The sequence below is a fragment of the Peromyscus californicus genome, unplaced genomic scaffold (assembly GCF_007827085.1).
Source record: "Peromyscus californicus insignis strain IS unplaced genomic scaffold, ASM782708v3 Scaffold_10__1_contigs__length_136768540, whole genome shotgun sequence".
Taxonomy (NCBI): domain Eukaryota; kingdom Metazoa; phylum Chordata; class Mammalia; order Rodentia; family Cricetidae; genus Peromyscus; species Peromyscus californicus.
This window is the reverse complement of record NW_026294391.1, coordinates 44,509,052-44,531,646: the sequence shown is the minus strand read 5'-3', so window position 1 is coordinate 44,531,646 and position 22,595 is coordinate 44,509,052. Positions and strand designations below refer to the sequence as shown.

Genomic DNA, 22,595 nt, shown 5'->3' with positions numbered 1-22,595 from the left:
TAACACTTTTGTACATATATACTTAAATACTTTACATATAAACACATAGAAAATAAATTAGCACAGCATTTAAAGATTATTTTATTGTTCAAGCTGAAGAATTAAAATAGGAATCACTTGAGGAAATACTACAGTATTTATTAAGAAACTGTAGACATTACTTTTTCAATGTTACAATGACAAGTTTTCAGAAGTTCCTTCTTTCTCTACGGATTCAGGCCTTGCTTTCCTTGAACAGGCACAGCCAGAGGGATTCCCTTATGTAATACTCATCCATATGTCTCTGACAACCAATTAATTGCTCATTAATGCATCAATCTAGGTGTTAATTGGTTGATAGACAGATTTTTTTAAAAGAAAAAAGAGGTTCTTGAATATGTCCCAGTGGCCCTATTACTCTTCAATGTGAGGATCACAGTGAAGTCAATGTCAAATTTCTCATCTCAAATACTGTTGAGTTTTTTCATTCATGTTCTATTGTGATTACTTTTGTTTATACTTTATGCTATTTCGCATTTTGTTTTACATAGAATAGTCAATATCATATTTCACAAGGAGAATGTTTGAAAGAACATTGACTAAAAGAATCATTTAATTTATTTTCAAAATATATAAAACTGCATATTCCTTAAAAGCTTATAATAAAGCTGTTAACTGAAAAAAGGATGGTTGAAAATTCAGATGAGAAGGCTAGTGATTTCATGCATGTTAGGTAGTTTTCATATTTTTAACACATAGAAACAACTTTAAGCCAGGCGGTGGTGGCACATGCCTTTAATCCCAGCACTCGGGAGGCAGAGGCAGGTGGATCTGTGTGTTCGAGGCCAGCCTGGGCTACAGAGTGAGTTCCAGGAAAGACACCAAAGCTACACAAAGAAACCCTGTCTCAAAAAAAGAAAGAAACAACTTTAAAATGTATTTTGCAAATTCTAACTAAATGTTATTATAGTTGAATTCCACAAGTTTTTGTTTTGTTTTGTTTTTTGAAACAGGACCTCACTATGTAGCCATGACTTCCCTAGAACACTTATGTAGACCAGGCTGTCCTCCATCTCATAGAGATCTGTAGCATGAGTCTTAAAAGGTCTTATTAATTAAATCAAACCTGAGGCCAGTTATTTTGGTGAATGCTGGAAGATCTGAGAAGCAGAACAAGCCACAGCTACCTCACCTTGCCAATTCCTCAGCTGGTCCTGTTTCCTCAGACTGGAAGCCTCTGAGTCCTCATCCAGAATGAATCTCAGCTGAACTGCTGCTAGAAGCCTGAAAGCTTAACCAGCCAAATGCTTCTAGCTTCTGGTCCTCATGCCTTATATATCTTTCTGCTTTCTGCCATCACTCCCTGGGATTAAAGGCTCACTTTCTGGGAATAAAGGCATGAGTCATCATGCCTGGCTGTTTCCAATGTGGCCTTGAACTCACAGAGATCCAGAGGGATTTCTGCCTCTGGAATACTAGGATTAAAGGAGTGTGCTACTACTGCCTATCCTCTATGTTTAATATTGTGGCTCTTCTGTTCTGTGACCCCAGATTAGTTTATTAGCATGCACAATATTTTGGGGAACACAATACCACTCCAGAGATCTGCCTGTACTTAATCCCAAATGCTGGGATTAAAGGTATATATCACCACACCCAATTCTTTACCAATATCTTAATACTTAAATGAAGTGGCTTTTTTTTTAAGTTAAACTCTTTTACTAGTTCATTGTCATTAGGTAAATAAATGTTTTAGTTTTCTTTCCAAAGTTCCAAGTATTTTAGAGTTTAACTTAGTAGTTTATTTTCTTCAAAGACCCAATAGCATTTTCAAAGAATTCTAAATGTTTTTAATTTCTATTAACCCAAGTAGACAAAAAAGGCAAGTGAATCCTATACTACTTTTCAAAGTTATAATATGCATATAATGAGTAGCTGATATTTTATAATATATTTAACTAGATCAGAGATTTTTTTTCTTATCTTTTTTGTTGGGGGAGGAGAGCAGTCTCATCATGCAGCCCTCTAACCCTGGCTAGTCCGGAACTGTCTACATAGACCAGGCAGGCTTGAACTCCCAGAGATTAGCCTACTTTTGCCTCCAGAGTTCTGGGATTAAAGCCTTGAGCCACAACATCTAGTTTGTTTCTCTCTTTCTTAAACCCACTCTTCTCTTTGCATGATAATGCAAATAACAGCTTCTTTCTTTTAATATATTTTAGTAATTTAAAAAAATTAATAAACCTATAATTACATAATTTCCCACCTCCTTCTCCTCTCTCCTACTTTTCTCATGTTCCCCTCTCGCTTCTTTAAACATTATATACACTAATAAACTTCTAAACACAACCTCCTGAATCTGTCCAGTGTTACCTGAATATATGTTGGTAATGCTGATCACTTTGCAGTAGATACTCAATCAATGATGTCTTCCCAGAGGAAGACAAATTCTCCTTCTCTCAAAAGCTGTTCATTGTTTATACATTTTCATTTAAAGGTACAGCCCTATGAGATTTCTCTTATCTATGTTGAGACATTATCAATTGCTAGTTAGGTTGTTCAGGTCTTATTTAGGCAGCCATGTTGTTGAGATTTCATGAGGGTAGCTTCCATGTTATAGTGAGAAGGCACAATTCTTTGAGAATTTCACACATGTATACAGTATGTTTTGATCAAATTCATCCTCTACTCATCACCTCAGTTCCTCACTGATCCTTCCTCTACCTTCTACCTCCTCCTAACTTTGTTCTTTTTTTGATAGCTCACTGAGTCCCATTTATAGTGTACACATACTCAGGGGTATAGGGCCACCCACTGGAAGATGAATGACCTACAAAAGGCCAGGCCCTTAAAGAAAACTTGAGTGTCCTTTCCCCAGAACCCATCTACTTAAAATAGCTCTTCAAAATGAGGCCTTGGGATCCCTTCCCCTAGCCATGCTGGAATTTTGGCTGACTTGCTCATGAGTAGCTCTTGGGAAGGCAGCCACAGATGCTGTGAGTTCAGGAGTGCAGTTGCCCTGTCATGGGCAAAAACTACTGTTTTACTGGGGTAATCCCCAGTCTTGGCTCGTTCCAGTCATTCCATCTCCTAGTTTCCACTGTCCCCTGAGCTTGAGGAAGGGATATGACATAGATGGCCCATTTCTAGCCTGCACTCCGCAGACACTTATTCTCTACACTTTCATCAACTGTGTGTTAATTATGATTCTTGTTTTTCCTCTTCCCCACCTCACTACCTACCCAATTCATGTTTTGTCTCCCCCTCATTTTTGGTAAATAAAAGAAACAAAAAAAAAACCAAACAAACAAAACCCCTCAAGAATCATACACACACAACCAACAAAAATCAAATAAGCAAAAGACCTATAGGGGGGAGGCAAAAACTAAGCAAAATGAAACAAAAAGTCCTCAGAAATACCATTGAGTTCATTTTGTGTAGTACAACCACTCCTGGGCATGGGGACTCCATTGAAAAAAAAAAAAAAAACACCTGATTTTCCTTTGCCAGCTGGTACCAATCACAAATAGTGTCTTGGTTCAGGGTGGAACTCCGTGTTTACTTCCCCATCTCAGTGCTACGATCCCATCTGGTTTGAAATTCTGTGTAGGTCTTGTGTGTCCTGCCATAGTCTGAGTTAATATGTGCATCAGTTCTGTTATATCTGGAAGACACTGTTTCCTTGGCATTATCCATAACATGTGACTCTTAAAAGTCTTTCCTCCTCCTCTTCTGTATAGATCCTTGAGTCATGTGGAGAGGGGCTTGATAAACACAATGATGTGTTCTTACATGTCAATGACTTTAACAGTCATACCAACTATATTTCCAGTAGAAACAGTCCTAAGAAGGGATGGTAAAGCATATAAAGTATGTAGAAAGATGAAGTAAAAGAAAGAAAATAAAAACACAACTACGCAAACAAACAATTTGTTTCAGTCACATGCTCTCAATGGAAGTCAGACTGTATCAAGTAAGTTTGCCATGAGCCTTCAATGTGTTACATGTTTAGGCAAAAGAACTGGGAAACACAGTAGGAGAGAAAGTCAATATTTAACGTTTGTTACATGATGCTGCGTGTATATCAAGCCAATTTGTCTATTCTTAAAAGAGAACTCATTGAGAGAGCAGAACTCTTTATTAAGGGTAATAGACTGATAACTGTGTCATATTATATGTATCAACCAGTGTTCTGAGTTGCAGAATAGTAGGGTATTATATATGAATTTCACTGCTTATGTGTGTTTGAGAGAGGGAGAGAGGGGAGAGGGAGGGAGGAAGGAAGGGAAGGAGGGAGGGAAGGAGAAGGAGAGAATTTTTTAATGGAGAATTGGTTTACATAATCTGAACGAATAGCAAAGTAGTCTCCATAAGTGTCTCTACATCTAGTGCTGAAATTTAAAATTGAGATAGGAGCATTGTAAACAAGGCTGAATTCCATTAGGTACACTGAAATCTGTGTTGACTCAAGGAGCAAGCACATAGTTGTCTAGTCTAGCAACCAGACACTGAAGGAAGATTTCAGGGGAAAAAAGAGCAATTGCTTCCAGCTGCTGCTTCATGCTAATGAAGCAAGATAGCATACAACAGCCAGAATTCATGTATTCACTTACATGCTATTAAATTGTGGCTACCTTTTTATTCTCCACTAATGTTAAGAGAATTTCTCCTGTAGCCTGTTATGACTAAATATACATAAGTAAAGGGAATTCTGGGAAATACAATTTGACTGAGCTAAATGAGCAGCTACAAAGCTATCATAAAGTTGGGAACAGTTGAACAAATAGACGTGACAGTGTTGACATAAATTAAGACTATAAATATTGTTCACAGTACTTTGACTCTCATAATGGAGCAAGTATTACCACAGGTTATAGTTTTATATTGTTACTAAAAGATCTTAAGTGGAAACTAGGTGCCAAAGATTGATTTTGAAGTAAGGGTTCATTAGAAAGGGGAGCTAGTCTGAAAACAAGTGCCAACACAGCAAGACTGATCAAAATTTTCAGTTGTAGTGAAGAAACCCAGAGTCTTTAAACACAGATGAGCAATATAACTCTTCTAGCATTTGCCAATGTTCTTTTAATGTTGCACTCCCAATGAGTATTAGTGATCTGTAGTCTATAAAATTATACTTTTCAAGGCATATTTAAAATCAGATCCACAAAACATACTAATTAAATGGTGCTTCACAACTTCAATTTTGTTTGAGAATTCCATGCATGCATATAATGACTAGAAATTCTGCTCACAAGAATCTGGCTATGTTAACAGGTTTAGTTTTCATTCTTTTTTTTCTTGTTTTGATATAGTTAGATAAATGATTATCAGAATGATCTGATCAATTAGATCAATGAGCACTTTCATTAATCCAAGATGACATTTGACTTATAACACACATCCTATCATCAGCATTTCCATTAACCTTCCAACATGTAGCATTCTCGTACCTAACACCAAAAGTTAATATGTTATAAAGTATCACCTAGATATGAGCAAATGGCTTTACTCTTTACTTTAGGCTAGGTGGTTATTGATAGAATTTCCTGAAAAATATTTAGATATAGTTGCTATATTTTTTAGTTACATGAGTTGTAGTACCCAAAGACATACATGAAGGTCAAATACTGACAGAACACAAATTTCTTAGTATATCCACAAGTAGAATACTAATATAAGCACTTGCATAAAAACCATGGAGAAAGTATTCATCTATTTTTTGTTGTTGTTTTTCTAGACAGAGTTTCTCTGTGGAACAGCCCTGGTTGTCCTGGAACTCACTTTGTAGACCAGGCTGGCCTCATACTCACAGAGATTCCCTGGACTCTGCCTCACAAGTGCTAGGATTAAAGGCTTGTGCCACCACGCCCAGCAAAAGTCTTCATCTTTATGCAATGATTCAAGTGGCTATTTCCTAAAGAGAAGAAAATTTGCTTATTTTAATTTCCTTCTACATTTTTCCACTTAGAGAGTTGCTTAAATTGAAAAATAAAAAACCCACAGGCAATTGTAATAATAATAGACACAAAAATATACCAGAAAAATAAAACATATTTTTAGAAATGACAGTTGTAAGGATATTCTCAAATGATAACCTTTATTTGATGATGACAAGTCTCATATTCTACTTTACAATCACCTCTATTGAGCATAACTTGAGGGCTATAAACCATCTGGGTCTTATAAGCCTTACATAAGATAGGTGTCACTTAAAAGCATGTTAGGAAAAAAAACTCTCAATAACTCACAGAAGAGTAACCCATCTGTCTGGAAATGGGAGATGGGCACTTATTTGTGTGTGTTTTAATGAGATGCTTGCTTCAACATAAAGGCCAGGAACAAAGGGAATATTGTGAGCAGGGCAGCAAAGTGATAAAATCTCTAATTGAAATCCCAAAAGGAAGAAAAGGCTTGAAGAAAGTTGAAGCTTCTCAGGAAGTCACATGCTTGGATAGAATAAAATACTTTGAAGCATGAGGGAAGGGCAAATAGCTACTGAACCTGAAGTTCTAGGGTCAAGAAAGAAGAATGAAAGGCAGAATGCAAGGGTTTCTTTCAAGTGATTTTAAAGACACCACTATTTGAATGGACTGAGATGACAGGTTGCAAAAGGAAATGATGTGTCTTTCTTAAGAATGAAAAAAATTGGCCGGGCGGTGGTGGCGCACGCCTTTAATCCCAGCACTCGGGAGGCAGAGCCAGGCGGATCTCTGTGAGTTCCAGGCCAGCCTGGGCTACAGAGAGAGATCCAGGACAGGCACCAAAACTACACAGAGAAACCCTGTCTCGAAAAACCAAAAAAAAAAAAAAAAAAAAAAAAGAATGAAAAAAATTGAAATATCTTTGGTCATAGAGTGATAATGAAAATAACCCGGAATTTTTACAGTACTGAAAACACTCATGTGTGCTACCAACTTCTGAAACTCTTCCTGATTAATTCATCACAGAAAATTCCCTCCCATTTGGAACATCAGTGGTTCAAACTACTATTATAGTTCATTCAAACTATTACTACATCTCTTTCTCTGGAATGTAGATAAAGGGAAAAAACAGTAAAACACTTCCTTGGGGTTTAGAATCAGAAGCTATCAGACAACTGAAACACCTGCAGTTCTTACTGTGGAGTTTCAGTATAATGGGGAGAAACAAAAGCCCTTCTGGGCAGGACAGAAGAAAACAGAAAACAGTGAGTTCATTGACTCCCCAATTACATTTTAAATAATAAACAACATGCATGAGCTATCACTATGCGCTGCACTATGTTTTATAAGCTTATAACCCCCTAAAAGACTAACCTCAAAAGCCAATAAACCTAAGAATTGTGAATTATATTTATTAAAACATAAGAAGGTCAGGCTTTTTTCACATATATGAGCTATCCATTTGATCTTTGAGTGTTAGGACACTCAGGTAAACACGAAATGTGACAAAGTGAACCTTCCCTTTAACCCAAACTGTCCTCATAAAAATAGAACAAACACCTTTGTAAATCACACATGGATGCAAACAAACACACACACCTAAGACAGAGTCTTTTTGCATTGCTACCTTTAAATAAACCAGTGTCTACGTAAATACATTGTAGTGTTTCTCTAATCAAAGCTGGGAGTTTTTGTTTCAATTTTCCTATTTTGTGCATAGATACTTTGGAAATTATAGTGGGACAGGCATGTCTCTTGTCTAAATCCCCAAGTGGGTCAAACAGTATACAGTCATGATTTAGCTGCCACCATAAAAATTCCAAGGTAAGAAGAAAAAAAATGATTATATAGGTACTGATAGGGACAGACTGTGATAATTGACAAGGATATCCCCCAAATAGACTATCTTCAATAAGTTAAAAGTGAACTTATTTACTATTCCAGTAGAGAGCTGTCCCCCCAGACTAAGCAAAAAATTCTGTTCCATCAAGTTATTCAGGGACCTAGGTTCCTTATAGTTTGTTGCTCTAATCATTTGTCATCATATATGTGCATAAAACAGTTCCTGGACACATCTGTCTGTAGGAAAGGGATGAGAATTCACCATAAAGCACATGAGCAGAAAACTGCACACATTTCTCCTTCCTTCTGTCTCATTCGTCTGCTTCTTCAGCTGCATTACCAGTTCGAACTATAATAGAAGTTAAGAAATGTAGCCTGGAACTGAGGATCCATATATTCAGCAAACATTTTCCTGACTGTATTAGTAACGGCCATAAGGAAATAGTAAACACTGGAACATGCTTAGTGGTCTCTGCCTCAGTAGTTATCAGACTGGGTTTGGAGAAAATAACATAAGCAGAAAAAACAAAACAGAAATAATTTTAAAAGAGAGAAAGCCGTGTATGGACGGTAGAGTATTATAACCCCTGTGAGTCCACGTATAACAAAGGTAAGAATTATTTACATTTGAATAAGCTGATGGAGCTATTTCATTATCCATCACATCAGCATTAATACCCCCTTTGCCACCTTCTTTCAGTTTTCTCCTTTCCATATTTCTTTTTTTTTTTTTTTTTTGGTTTTTCGAGACAGGGTTTCTCTGTGTAGCTTTGCGTCTGTCCTGGAACTCACTTGGTAGCCCAGGCTGGCCTCCAACTCACAGAGATCCGCCTGGCTCTGCCTCCCGAGTGCTGGGATTAAAGGCGTGCGCCACCACCGCCCGGCTCCTTTCCATATTTCTCTCCATTCATTTCTTTTATTTTTTTCCCTTAAATTGCTTATGATGCTGAGTTCTAAGTACTTTGCTGATTGCTGACTCCAGATAAACATTTTCTCTGTGCATTTCTAGCGGCTAGTTTAAATATAGTTGGATGTTGAAGAGTAGTAATTTGCTTTAAATGCACAAGCCTCTGGAAGGCTAAGAATGTATCACAGGGCATGAAGGCATCAAGGAAGAATATAGTACAGTGGCTACACAATTACAAGAGCAAAAATGCAGTAGCCATTTTTAACAAGATACAACAACAAAATTCACAATAGCACAAAGTCACAAAGCCTCTGCACTAACAATATCCCAATGTCTGCAACAGGAAGATGTGCATCTTATGCATAACTTGAAACAATTTTAAAATGATAAAAATTATAAGCAGTTCTGATGTCTTCATCAGCAAGCAAAGATATCATGACTTCTTCTATCCACTGTTCAACTCAGGAGCAAATTTATTCTTGCTTCTACCTCGCAGACATTGGTAAAATTTTCTCAATACCCATTTGAGCAAATATGTTTCAGGTTAGTTGAATGAGTCTCACCACAATGCTAACCCCCTTACCATCTTCTCAACACTCGTGTGCAACATCCTTAGGAACAAGTCATCAGGCGACACTGGGTGGCAAACATTTTGTGTCCCATTCTTCACCAATCATTATTCTAGACGCCTTGAGCTTTGATTTGACACAGAGAGAACACAGTCTTCAGTAACTAAACTATGGCTCTTTCCAGGAACCATTGAACCACTCCAATATAATATGGTCATCATATTCCCATTTTCATGCCTTCTTTCTTTCAACTTTATAAAATTCAGTCTCTGTTCTGGAGCACTTGGCTATGGCCTCTCTTTATTCCATCAGTGTGAAAAGTAATCCCAACAGCTTACTCAGGTTTTAGAGCACAATTCTCTGATTCTTGAGTTGGGTAATTTGGTCTATCGTCATGTAAAACCATCACTTAGAGAAAGGCTTCCATCCCATAATAATAGCAATTCGAGCAACAATTATGATCAGTTAATGAGCACTCTCATGGGTACTATAAACATATAATGACTTGGTTAATTCTAACTTCCTTGTAGTCACTTAAATCCTCTTATAATCTACTGCCTGGCCATGCATGACTTTGTTCTTACAGAAGTGGTTGGAAAGGTAGTTTGCTGCAAAAATCTCACACAAGAGCTGGATTTGTTTAGCAAGTTTTAAAATGTATGCCTTGTTCTTCCCTCGTGATTTTGTTCCCTTGAAATATGAGTAGATGTCAGAACTTGCAGGAATAACCTTTTCAAGTATGATTGCAACACAGCCGGTCCTTCCCATTGCTTTTGCTTTCTTTCAATGTTCTCAGATTTTCTGAACTGTCTGCAGGTGGATGCTGGCACCTCTTTGCTGCCGTAGATCCTAGTTCTGGTTTAAGTAAAATGTCTTGAGGTAGTTCTAAAGAACTTTCTTTCCTGTCTATAGTAGGATAGAGCCAGATGAGGAGTACAGAGAAAGAGACAGAGAGGGAGAGGTAGCAGAAATGAGAGTCTCTTCTTTTCATTTTATGTTTTTGAATAAAGGCTTTCAGCTTTCTGGTAAAAGCAGCTATTCTGTATAACTAATGACAACAGATAAATATGTTTCATAAAGCACTTTGCTTTTATCTTAAGTGGGTAGTCTTTGGCAAAACATTTAACTTTACCATGATCATAGAGTTATTTTAATATACATGATTAATGATGCAATAAAATTAAGATCCCCCTACTACTCAACATCTTATTTAAGAAAAATGCTCATGATTTCCTAATTGCAACAAGTAAGATCTCTAGATGCTGATACTTTTTAATTAGGGAAGAAATTTTCTTTTAATTAGAAAAGGAGGGGTTTTTGTGTGTTTGGTTGTTCAGTTGGTGTGTTTGTTTTGTTTTGTTTTGTTTCATTATTTCTCAATAAGTTCGAGAGTGTCCTCTAGTGGAGAGATACTCTGGTCTCAGCAGTTTTAGAAATGACTAAATAATACCTAATTAGATGCTTGCATTAAATAAGAAATGCTCCTACTTAGCTGATTGGAATATGCTAGTTAAAGGGAAAATGTATTCTTTTCCCTTTAAGACATGCTCACAACATGGCCTAGTTGAAAACTTGCACTGTGACAAGCATTGTTCTCATTTTAGATAGCAAATGATTTTTTATGATCAATTTCCGTGCTTCCTTCGGAACCTAGTGAGATTGAGCTGACGGTGCACCTTTCTGCCAAAGAGGCAGCAGAAGCATTTAGTGCAATTTACTGTAGCTTTTACAGATATCAACTGGCAGCAGCAGGAATACCATTACCTTCACTTCTCCAGCTCTGGCTGACTGATGCAGCTGATGTACTGGAGTGTCGGCGCCACAGCTTAGATGTGTCTCTTGTTATCTGAAAGAAATTAAGTAGAGAAGAAAATTAAATAAATGTGTGTCTCTCCTCTGTAACTTCTAGAATTCTAACCCTAATTTCCTACATTTGTAGTTAAGCATTAGTATAGAAATGAGATGCAGAGGTGGGTTCTTTTTCAATAAATAAATGGAAGAGGATGAGGAAGAACTGTGATGCTAGGCTCTTTGTGTCACATTAGAATTGCCTTATCAAAAATTGCATGTTACAGTAATTTAGAAATGCAAAGAAAAAGGGGGTATTAGCTCCTGATAACAAGATGAAGAGTTAATTAGACTTAAATAAAGCACAAGTGTTTTTTAATGCTTGTTCTTGTATTCGGAAAAAGCTATAATAATAATAATAATAATAATAATAATAATAATAATAATAATGATGAATGGTATTGGTAATGTCCTGAGAGATATATATTATGTGCATATAAATGTTGCTTATTTTTATGATGTGCAAGAACCTGTCATAGCATTCTTGTTAGCAGATGTTTTTTTCAGAAAAACGTACAATCATGACTCTCATGCAGTGTAAGATGACTGAATTTTAGAAAAAAATATGCATATGATATGAGAAAGCCAAACAGATGATACCTTGACAAGGTCAAAAGAAAAGTCAGAACAACTGGTGTCTATGAAACAGAAGAATGTTGAGCTAAATTATAAATGGAGATAACATTATTTTTCCCTAGCTTTCAGAGAGAAGGTGGAAGAACAAATCAGTTCAGTCATTATCAGATGGGGGGGATATGCACATCTATTAGTGACCTGAATTCAACACCAAGGTCCAATAACCCTGAAAGATGTGCCATAGACTGGCAAGTCATGTCCCATTACCAACTGTTTCTGCTTACATTCTGTTGGAACCAGTCTCTAATACTACGGCTTGGTTTAAGGTCAGTGCCCCATCTGGACATCTTGCTCCCCTCCACCAGCGACTGTAACTCTATATGCCTTCGTCATTCTCCCTCCTCTTGCCAGCATCCCTGCCCTTAGTTCCTGCTTATGGGCTCAAATGTTTCTCTTCCTTTCTCTCTTCCTTTCTTGTTTTTCAGGAGATGAGAGTTGATGGGGGTGTTTTTGACTCCCTTTCCTAATTTAGACAAGCTTTAAGATAAAAATAAATCCTTCTACTCTTAACAGATAAGTTTAACCACTTAAGTAAAATGACCCAAAATGCTTGTTAAAAGTTCAGATTCTCTAGAATGCTATTAATTTGACCAATCAAAATTCTGTCAGATAGTGTCTTAGTTTCTTTTCTATGGCTGAGGCAAAACACCATGTCCAAGGTAACTTATAAAAGAAAGCATTTAATTGGGAGATTGCTTCCAGGTTCAGAAGGTGAAGACATGACCATTATGGCAGAAAACATGGCAGCAGGAAGGCAGGGATGGTGCTGGAGCAGTAACTGAAAGCTTAGATCATATCCATAAGCAGGAAGCACAAAGAGAGAAAGGGGGGAGAGAAAAACAGAGACAGAGAAAGAGATGAGGAGAGACTGGCCCTGGAGTGGGCTTTTGGAGCCTCCAAACTCATCTCCAGTGACATACCTCCTCCAGCAAGGCCACACCTCCCATTCCTCCTCCAAAACAGTTCCACCAACTAGGGACTAAGTGTTCAAATATTTAGCCTATGAGGGCCATCCTCATTAAACCATCACAGGTAGCAACACCTTTTAACAAATTTTAGGTATACTGTCTTAAGAAAAGTAAAAGAAAGGAAGGAGGAAGGAAGGAAGGAAACTGTAAAACCACATTTCTCACATCTATATGGCTATATAAAATTTAAAAGTGATATAAAATTAGAAATTTATAGAAAGAAACAAAATAAGTGGTAGCATTGGGGATTATAAAAATAATAACCTTCCCTGAAGCTTCTTCCCCAAACTGGCATATGACCCTCTTTCTTCAGTACTGACAATGAAGCCCAAGACCACAGGCATACTTGGCAAACATTCTACCATTGGCCTATACACCAGGCAAAGAATAGCCATCAGAGGCACTAACTAAACTGTCCTTTCATTGTTTTCCCAGATATATGGTAGATACCAAACACAGTATAGAAAAATTCCCAGGCATTCTATTATTGTAGTTATCTTTGTGGTTTGGCATTCTGATGACAATTGTCTGGGTATGCTTTTAAAACTGTCAAGCTCAAAACTGCTGTGCTTTCTATTCTCCATTTTTAAGAAATAATTTTCCCATAATGCTTTAAGAAATGACATATTTCCTATTATAGCTGTTGTGTAATAATATTTAACTCATTAAATTTCACATTCATTTGATTGTATAATTTGAAACTAAGTTAATTTCCAGATGATAATTCTTGATTATATCATTTGAAACTAAATTTTCAGATTATTATTTAACTGATAACTCATTGTGTATAGGTAAATCTAATACAATTTCTAAACATTCTCCAAATCATGAAATACAGCTTAAATTTTCAAAACTTATGAGGGCAGAGAGGTATCTCAATGTTTTATAGTACTTGCTGGTCATCCAGAGGAACTGGGTTCAATTCCCAGCACACAAATGGTGGCTCAAAATAATATATAACTCTAGTTCCAGGAGATCTGACAACCACTTCACCACATCTAGCCTCTGTGAACACCAGCTACATACATGGTATGCATATTATACATATATACATAAAGGCTAAAATGTATATATATATATGTATATATACATATATATGTATATATACATATATATATGTATGTATGTATATATATATATATATATATATATATATATATATATAATTTTTCCAAACTTCCAAACTTACTCCTTTAAGGGAGAAAAAAACCTTTTTTTTGCACTAAATTGCCTTTGCTCATTGTTTCTTTCTACAAGTTCACAGTATAATGAGGTGTATCCTTGCAAAATTTCATACTAGATTCACAGAGATCTACCTGCCTCTGCCTCTGGAGTGCTGGGATTAAAGGCATGTGCCACCATGCCCAACTCACATTTCTTTTCTTTTCTTTTCTTTTCTTTTCTTTTCTTTTCTTTTCTCTTCTTTTCTTTTCTTTTCTTTTTTTTGGGGGGTTTTTGAGACAGGGTTTCTCTGTGTAGCTTTGCACCTTTCCTAGACCTCACCCTGTAGCCCAGGCTGGCCTTGAACTCACAGCCCCCAATCCCAGCACTCGGGAGGCAGAGCTAGGCAGATCACTTACATTTCTTAATGTTAATTTTTCTCCATCTAAAGTCTATACAAATATATTGAGACAGTAGACATTTTGTCGTCTAGGAGTTATCACATGGACTCAGTTTATTCTACAAGATAGTAGTCCATCTCTTCTACTTGACTTTTGTTGTTTTTGTTGTTTCGAATGACTTAAACCCTATACAGTGTCTCATTATGGAATACTAATACAAAAGAATTTTCTATTAGAAGGGGAACTTCTAAAACTTATTTGGTAAATGGTTGTTATGTATGTCTTTCATTTGGATATTTGAAAGAACTCATAATTCAGATAATAAAAATGTGCTTTCTTTTTATTTTTAAATAAAGTATCCAATCACATTATGCTTGGTTTTAGGGTTTTGCTGTTGTTGTTTGTTTATTTTGTTGCTGTTGTTGTTGTTGTTAAAGAAAGGATTTCAAAGAACAGTAGACAAAGATGACATTGAAATTCTAATCTTCTTTCCTCCACCTCCCAAATACAGTTTATCTTAAATTTTTTCTTATTGTTTGAGAATTTCATAATACAGATAATGCTTTGACCAAATGTACCCCCAATCGCTCCCTTCCAATTTTTCTGCATTTTCCATCCAGTTTTTACACGTTTTATATGCTTTCTTTTTTACATCCACTGGGCCATCCTATAAATACTATAGTTATGTATAATCTCAAGAGTATTAATTATAGTATAATGCAGCAAAATAAATAATATTTAGCATCCATTACTTCTTATTTATTCAACTAATTGTGTTTCTATAATTTAAACTTTTAATTACTGTGTCTATCATCCTGCTTATAGAATTTATGACCATTTGGTAATCAACTCTTGCCAACTGATGAGGATTCACCTCAACATATTGTTAAAGCAACCATCTCAATTAGCAGGCTCTACATTTGCAATGTGAAGTCTACTTTATAAGATAGTTGGGCCTTTTGGGATATATGGACATATAGCCTTTAAATAATGACATAGTAAAACTTTACAAAAGAAAAGCAAGAAGCTGGGTATGGTGGTGCATGCCTATAGTCCCAACACTTGGGAAGCTGAGAAAGAAGAAACAGGAGTTCCAGGGAAGCTTGTGTTACATACTGAGTTCCAGGCTAGCCTGAGATACACAGCAAAACTCTTTCTCCAAAAATGAAAAAAAGAATTTAGATCAAGTGGAAATTTAAAAGCTATTAAGCTTATTACTAATTTGTCATTGTTTAGTGGGTTTCTAATATATTCAAGACACTGGAATACATCTTGCTAATACAAAGGTAAATAAAGCTATAATCTCTACATTAAGGAATAGTTTACTCTAGTTGCTGGGTAGACACGCAAAGCATCCAAATAGTTCAATCAGTGTGTATTATATAAATCAAATATATTCTAAGAGGTATGGCAGAAAAAGTAGAACTGATGAGTATTTTTCTGAAAGGTAGGGCACTATATTGGGATTCAAGGTGTGAGCAATGTACTAAATGGAAATGAAAATAATCCCACAATTATGTACATTGTTACATAGTCTAAGAGTATGAAATTCATAATGAATGGCTATTCTTAGAGGTTAGATGATGGAGCCACATCATGTTGTTTTCCAAATTATCATTTGTCTGTCTCAATCAATAAATACATGTAAATATTTGCCATTAGTGTGTAGATATGCATTGTCTTCTTCAGATTTCTGACAACTTTTGGTTCTTACTCAGCTTGATGGAAAAGGATAATAATCCTTCATTCCTAATTTCAAACAACACTTAGGATCCAAGGTCACAGCTCGTCATACATTTGCTTAATCACCATTTCCCAAGTGAAAAGTGCCAGAGTCACTGAGTTTTTCTCAAGAATGTTAGCCCTTGGGTAGAATTTCCCATGTGAGCTGGACCTTACCGGTCTTTTCTGAAGAGAGAGTCTACTAGCCTCTGTGGGTCTTCCCTACTAGCAGAGCTATGCACAAAATGAGGGCTGGAGCCTTTTGCTCAGCAACACAAGTGGATACACTTCAGAGAAACCACTGAAAACTCTCTTTACAGAATGACACAGATCAAATTGACTTTCCCAGTGGCCTATATTGAGAAACAGATGGTTATACTTCAGTTTATTGGTGTCTTTTTTTCCCTCTCCTTTCCTTTCCTCTCCTCTTCACTCCTCCTCCTTCTGCTCCCCTCCTCTTTTTTCTCCCACTCCCTCTCTCACTTCCTCATTCTCATACAAACATCACTGTGACACATATAAATTATACAAATAAAACTATATTTTCTAATCATCTATTTTGTCAAACTTTCTGTTTTAATTTTTTTTAAATTTTGAGACTTGTGTGTGTGTGTGTGTGTGTGTGTGTGTGTGTGTGTGTGTGTGTGATGCATGCATGTATGTCTGTGCATATGTGTACAGCGCCCACAGAGACTAGAAGACAGGGTCAATCCCCATAGAACTGGTGTTACAGATGGTTGTGAACTACCATGTAGGTGCTAGGAATCAAATCCTGGTCCTCTGGAATAACAGTCAATGCTCTTAACCACTGAGCTTTCTTTCTAGCCTCTCAAGCTTCCTCTTAAGCTCTTTTTTGAGATGCTTGTTCCCTGGTAACATATTTGTAATAAGCATAACATTCTATAGTCATTGCTTCTATGTCCTATTTATCTTTGGAAACAATTATGTATAAACAATCTGATATTTTCAGTGACTACTTGTTAAGTAACGCCAGAGAACTGTGGGCTTAGTCCTTCTTGATCCTTTCTTATCTAATCCTATGTTTGAAAATGCAATAGGAGATGGATTTTACATGACAGATGTGATTTTTTTCAAATGCTATTCAAAACCTTTCCCCAGATTAACATTTTTTCTTAAATGAAAGTCTCAATTGTTTAAAATGGCTTACAGAGAACAACAGAGCTGCTGCTGTTCTGGTCTTATCAATACTCTGTGTCTACCTATGTGTTCCTTTGCATCCCTCTTCCATGTACACTTCATCTTCCCATACGATAAAGTCATTTTATTTCCTCCAAAGTTTCCTCTTTGATGTTCTTTCTTCTCTGCCATTCATCCTCTTTTATTCTTTCCTTGAATTTTGCTACTCTACTTTTTGACCCACACATGCACTATTTTAGATGGGGTTTTCCTAATCATGTAGCAATACAGATAAAATTAGTCTTAGAGCTGGAGTCAAAGGTCAATGATCTTGTAAACCACAATGAGAAAGAAAGCATTGTATGAGTGAAGAAACCCTTTTCTAGTCAAAACAACACAAAGCCTGAAGAGAAAAGAAGTGACAGTTGAGGATCTACAAAATTCCTTTGTCTTGGGGGGGAAAGGGAGTAATGTGAAAAACTGTTTCAGGTCACAGTGAGAGCTTCAGTTGGCCTCTGCTAAGGAATGTCAAGCTCAGTTACTCCTGGTACAACCTATGTATATTTAACAAAATTGTACTGTAAAGCTAGGCAATCTCTGGAGATTTTTATTTATTACTTACAGACATTGAGTCTCACCTCAAAACTTAAACTTGATTTTTCAAATAGCAGACTGTGTACATTATTGATATATGTCTTTTAAGTTATATATCTTGATTCTGTTTGATATTTTACTGGTGAATTATGGCTATATTGACATGGTAGCAGGCATTTCAGCTGCATAAAAATAATTACTAAAACCTTAAATGCACATCCAGGTGTAAAAGTACACACACCTATAATTCCACTGCTAGGAAAGCTGAGGCAGAATGGTCCTAAGTTTAAAGCAAGCCTGGTCTACATAGGAAAGCCTTGTCTCAAAAAACTGCAAAGAATACTTCATTTAAAATTAATATTATGTGATACATTCTACAGAAATGTATACTTGAATGGTAATCAAGAATATTGATATCCAGCTATCTTTTGTAATATAAATGTTCCCTAGAAGTGAATTCAATATTAAAACATTTAAAGATGTTTGTGTACAAAAAGCAATAATGAACCCTTTTTCCTTTTTCATTGCTGAGGATCAAACCCAGGACCTGAAACAAGCTACCCAAGCACTTTACAACTAACCTTCAATGTCAGCCCTTAGACCTTTAAAGACAGGGTCTTCCTATAGAGTAGCCAAGGCTGCCCAAGAATGCGCAATATAATCTAGGCTGGCCTCAGATTTGTGATCCTCTTGCCTCTACTTCTCAGTTTCTGAGATTATAGGAGAGTGTCACTTAGTTTGACAGGAGCTTCATTTTTTACTCTGAAAAGCTTGTAGCTATTTTATGGACTTGCCTAATCTATCTTACCAACAGTGAATGACTCTTGCATATGGAATCAGAATTTTTAGGAATCTAGTAGAAAATAAAAAAAAACATGAGCAAATACAAAACACTGTGACATCTTAAAATATTAGAATAGGTGTTTTGGGATTTTTTTTCTTGTACAACTGACAAAATTCAAATAATGATACTTGTTTTAGCCAATAAAAATGTTTTTGTTATGGAAGTGTAGAACCAAGTGCACAAAATGCCCTCCTCTTTGAAAAAGGAAAGCTGAGTACAGTGTTCTTTTCTGTAGAAGTCCTAAGCATAATTCTGAGACATTGTTGCTATTACTCCTGGCATGGTTAAAAGACTTCCAGTCCTTAGGAACTACCTTCCGGGCACTCAGTGAGCACAGAGTTACACAGATTATTATCATAATTTGTTGCCACATCTAACTGAGAGAGTTAGATGTCATCTAGTTATTCTAGATGTCAGCAAATGTCACTGGGGCACACATTCCAGTTCTTCATTTGGCAACCATGACTAAGTGTTCTCTTACATTCATGTTACTGGGGTGGGCTCTTACTGGACTCATATCCCACTCTTATTTGCTGGTTCCTCTTGAATCCAGAAACTTCATATAACTTGTTAGACCTAGAATGTTTCAGCTGTGTAATTTTGACTAAAGCTTGATTAACTAAGTGTTGTAAATGACAAAGGACAAATTTAGCATCCTGAAGACATTAGATTCACTTGTATGTTTTAGTCAAGAACTTATATTTATTGTAGTAAAGTAGCCAACTAACCTATATCTACAATTATACATAAAAATGCCCTAAGTGTAGTAAGTAAAATACTGAAAAACAAAACAAAACTTCATCTCCACCATACATATTCTTGATTTACCTTAATGAAAATTCTAAATATTTATTACCACGAATTTATTCATTTTAATGCTATTTTTGTTGTTGGGGATTTTTAAGCAAAAATTTCTACCTAATATTGTTACTTTGCTAAAAAAAAAAAAAAGTATTCCTTGTGGATTCAAAGTCTCTTAGCAACACTTTCTTGACTCCATGGTCTTTTTTCTCCAGACAAAGATTCTGTTTTGTTTCTCCATGTACCCTTTGATGGAATGCCTTGAGAAGGACATATTATCTCCACAATTCTTCCGAATGATTCATAAACTCTCACTCTATCAGTCTAATCATGAGAAAACATCATGAAGTCTCAATGAGAGAATATCCTATAAGATAACTGATCCTCTTCTAAACCTCATAATAACTCTCATTCCACTCAAAAAACATACTGTCAAAAATGATACATTGTATAAATTTGACAAACATGGACAATGCTTGACAATTATTCTCTTAGCTATTTCAAATCAATGGAATGAGCCAATTCTTACCAGTCAATTCATTTTAAATAAGTGGGTACAAATGGTTTTACGCTTTATTTCCTTCATTTCTCTCCACAGGAGACTCAGCCAACCTCACCTGCAGAGCTTTCTTTGGGTACAGTGGAGATGTCAGTCCTTTGATTTACTGGATGAAAGGAGAGAAGTTTATTGAAGATCTGGATGAAAATCGAGTTTGGGAAAGTGACATTAGGTAAAATAATTTTTCTTCTTTTAAACATGTGCAGTTGAGTTAACATTTGCTCTACTAAGTGGGGAGAGGGTGAGCTAAAACAGAAAAGATTTTTAATCATTTTATCTTTCTATTATCGTAACAGAAATACTGTGATACTTTATGTCAAAGAAGCAAAGAAGTGTTAAGACTGACTATGGAATTACAAAATGTGAATGCCATTTACAAAAAAAATTAAGAGAAATTCTTTTCTTTTTAAATATTTTTATTAATTCTTTGGGATTTCATAGAGTATGTTTTGATCATAATCACAAGCATAGCCCCCTTCACCACATAAGAATAATTTCCAAAGGAACATTTCACTATAGTACACTAAAACCAAATAATGAAAAATATCAGAGTCCATTCTAACCTTAGAAAAAATCATTGTGCTTTTTATTTACAAAAGCATCTTTCAAATTTTATTGAGAGGAAGCAGACATGGTGGCTAATGTCTGTAATCACAGTGCTTGATAATCTCAGACAGGAAGGTTGCTGTGAATTGAAGGCCAACCTGGGTCATATGAGTTAAGTGCCAGCCTGGGCTAGAGTGAGACACTGTCACTAGCAATAAATGTGAAAGGAACCATTAGCTAGGCACTATATGGACTCAAATGAAACCTTTACATTTTCCTTGGTTGTTTTTACATATTTAAGTTATGGAGGAGAATATAAACTGTTTGATGGGAGGATATGCAAATTTTTGTTATCTTTCCTACTCTAACTTTAAGGTATAAATATTTATGAAGAGGAAATAATAATAGAACAAACTTTTAAATTTTTAGGTATCTATTTTGAGGGCATAATGTTTATACTTCTTTTTTTCAATGTACTTACATATCTATTTACTTATATTTAAGTATCAAAGTATTCAAAGGTGAAACAAATTATATTTGGGCATGAAGAGCTAGTTCTAATCATATTGTAAATAATCAAGGAAGGACATACATAATGATAACTAAGTTTTATTCAAATACAAATGATGGATATTTTCTAAATATTCTTCCATATAGAGCTTGTATCTTCTGACTGGATATGAGGATTTAAGTGATGGTTTTCCTTTTTAAATGTCAAGATTTTTAAAACTTTAACAAAAATATAAAAGAAAGTGTTTTTCAGTAAAAAGCAAAAATGTATAAAATTGTCATAGAAGATCATTTCTATTGGGATCTTCTCTCTGGCAAGAAAAAACACACAATATCTCATTCTGGACTGCTCCAACTGGATTCTGGAAGATCCAAATGGGCAGTTCTCCAATATAGATAAAAATCTTTCTTTGCCATTTTTCATATTTAAAATTTCACTTTTTATCATTTACCAATACTTTTTGAGTTTTTAAAGTTAAAGAAATACTGTAAACCTAAACTGTCTAACTTTAACTGTATGAGCTTAACAGTAAAGTCTAGAAAGTTATTTATCAAATAAGATAATTTATATATATATATATATATATATATATATATATATATATATATATATATATGCATGCACACACACACAGAGACACACATCCATCCAGGCAGAAGTTTGGAACTAGGAATACTGAGAGCAGGAAGAAGGAAAAGAAATTTTCCATTTGTTTTGAGAGACTGTTAAAATATGTAACAATCAGATTAGTGAGCATTTAACATTAATTTGAAGAGTCAGAATTAAATAGCTACCAGAACTTTTGTTCTCTCTGTTAATGGTTTCATGTTTCTTTAAACTATGCAGCTTGTTTGTGTCATTAAAAAAAGTAAGTCAGGCTGGAGGTTTCAACAGATATGTCAAAATAACTCAGAAATGTTCTCTTTCTTTCTTACTCTTTTTAAAAATAATCTGATACATAATTAGGCCTCCAGCCTAACATTTTAAAATCTCTTATCTCATTTTTACATCATATTTCTTCTTAAAGGAAAAACAATTTGTAAACTTTTCTTCAAGGTCTCTCTCACCTCTTTATTATGACAGCATGATTGTCCTGCTATGAGAGATAATTAACTGCAAGTTCATTAGCATCTCCAAAGACAAGCTTCTTCATTAGAAGTGAAGAAGAAAAGGGCATGATATCATTTAATTAACTTAGCATCAATTCATAGCCAGATTTGAAGCACAAACTCTGTAGGTATATTCTCATCAGATTCAGATTCATTTACATTTCTTTCTTTTTCATGTATGTGTATGTGTATGTTTGTGTGGGGTTTTTTGTTGCGTTTTCCTTTATGTTTTAGAATTCTTAAGGAACATCTTGGAGAACAGGAAGTTTCTATCTCATTAATTGTTGACTCTGTGGAAGAAGGTGACCTGGGGAATTATTCCTGTTATGTTGAAAATGGAAATGGACGTCGGCATGCCAGTGTTCTCCTTCATAAACGAGGTGAGTGTTACCTTCCGTACCTAAGAGTTAAGATGAAACTTCCATAGACAGGAAATCACTGGACTCTAGTAAAAAAAAAAACTATTATTTTTATTTCCACATAAAACTCTATAGGTACCTGCCTAATAAGATTTCTCAACCCATAGTTAATGTGAACACG

At 35.5% G+C, this 22,595-nt stretch overlaps 1 protein-coding gene across 1 annotated transcript in view; it reads left to right on the top strand.

Moving 5' to 3' along the window:
• Il1rapl1 (interleukin 1 receptor accessory protein like 1) overlaps positions 1-22,595 on the top strand; it is a 1,314,477-nt gene that overhangs the window by 1,254,489 nt on the left and 37,393 nt on the right. The window contains exons 7-8 of the mRNA XM_052732411.1: positions 19,929-20,061; positions 22,290-22,435. Of these exons, the coding sequence (XP_052588371.1) occupies positions 19,929-20,061; positions 22,290-22,435 (279 nt within the window). The remainder of the gene's footprint in view (positions 1-19,928; positions 20,062-22,289; positions 22,436-22,595) is intronic.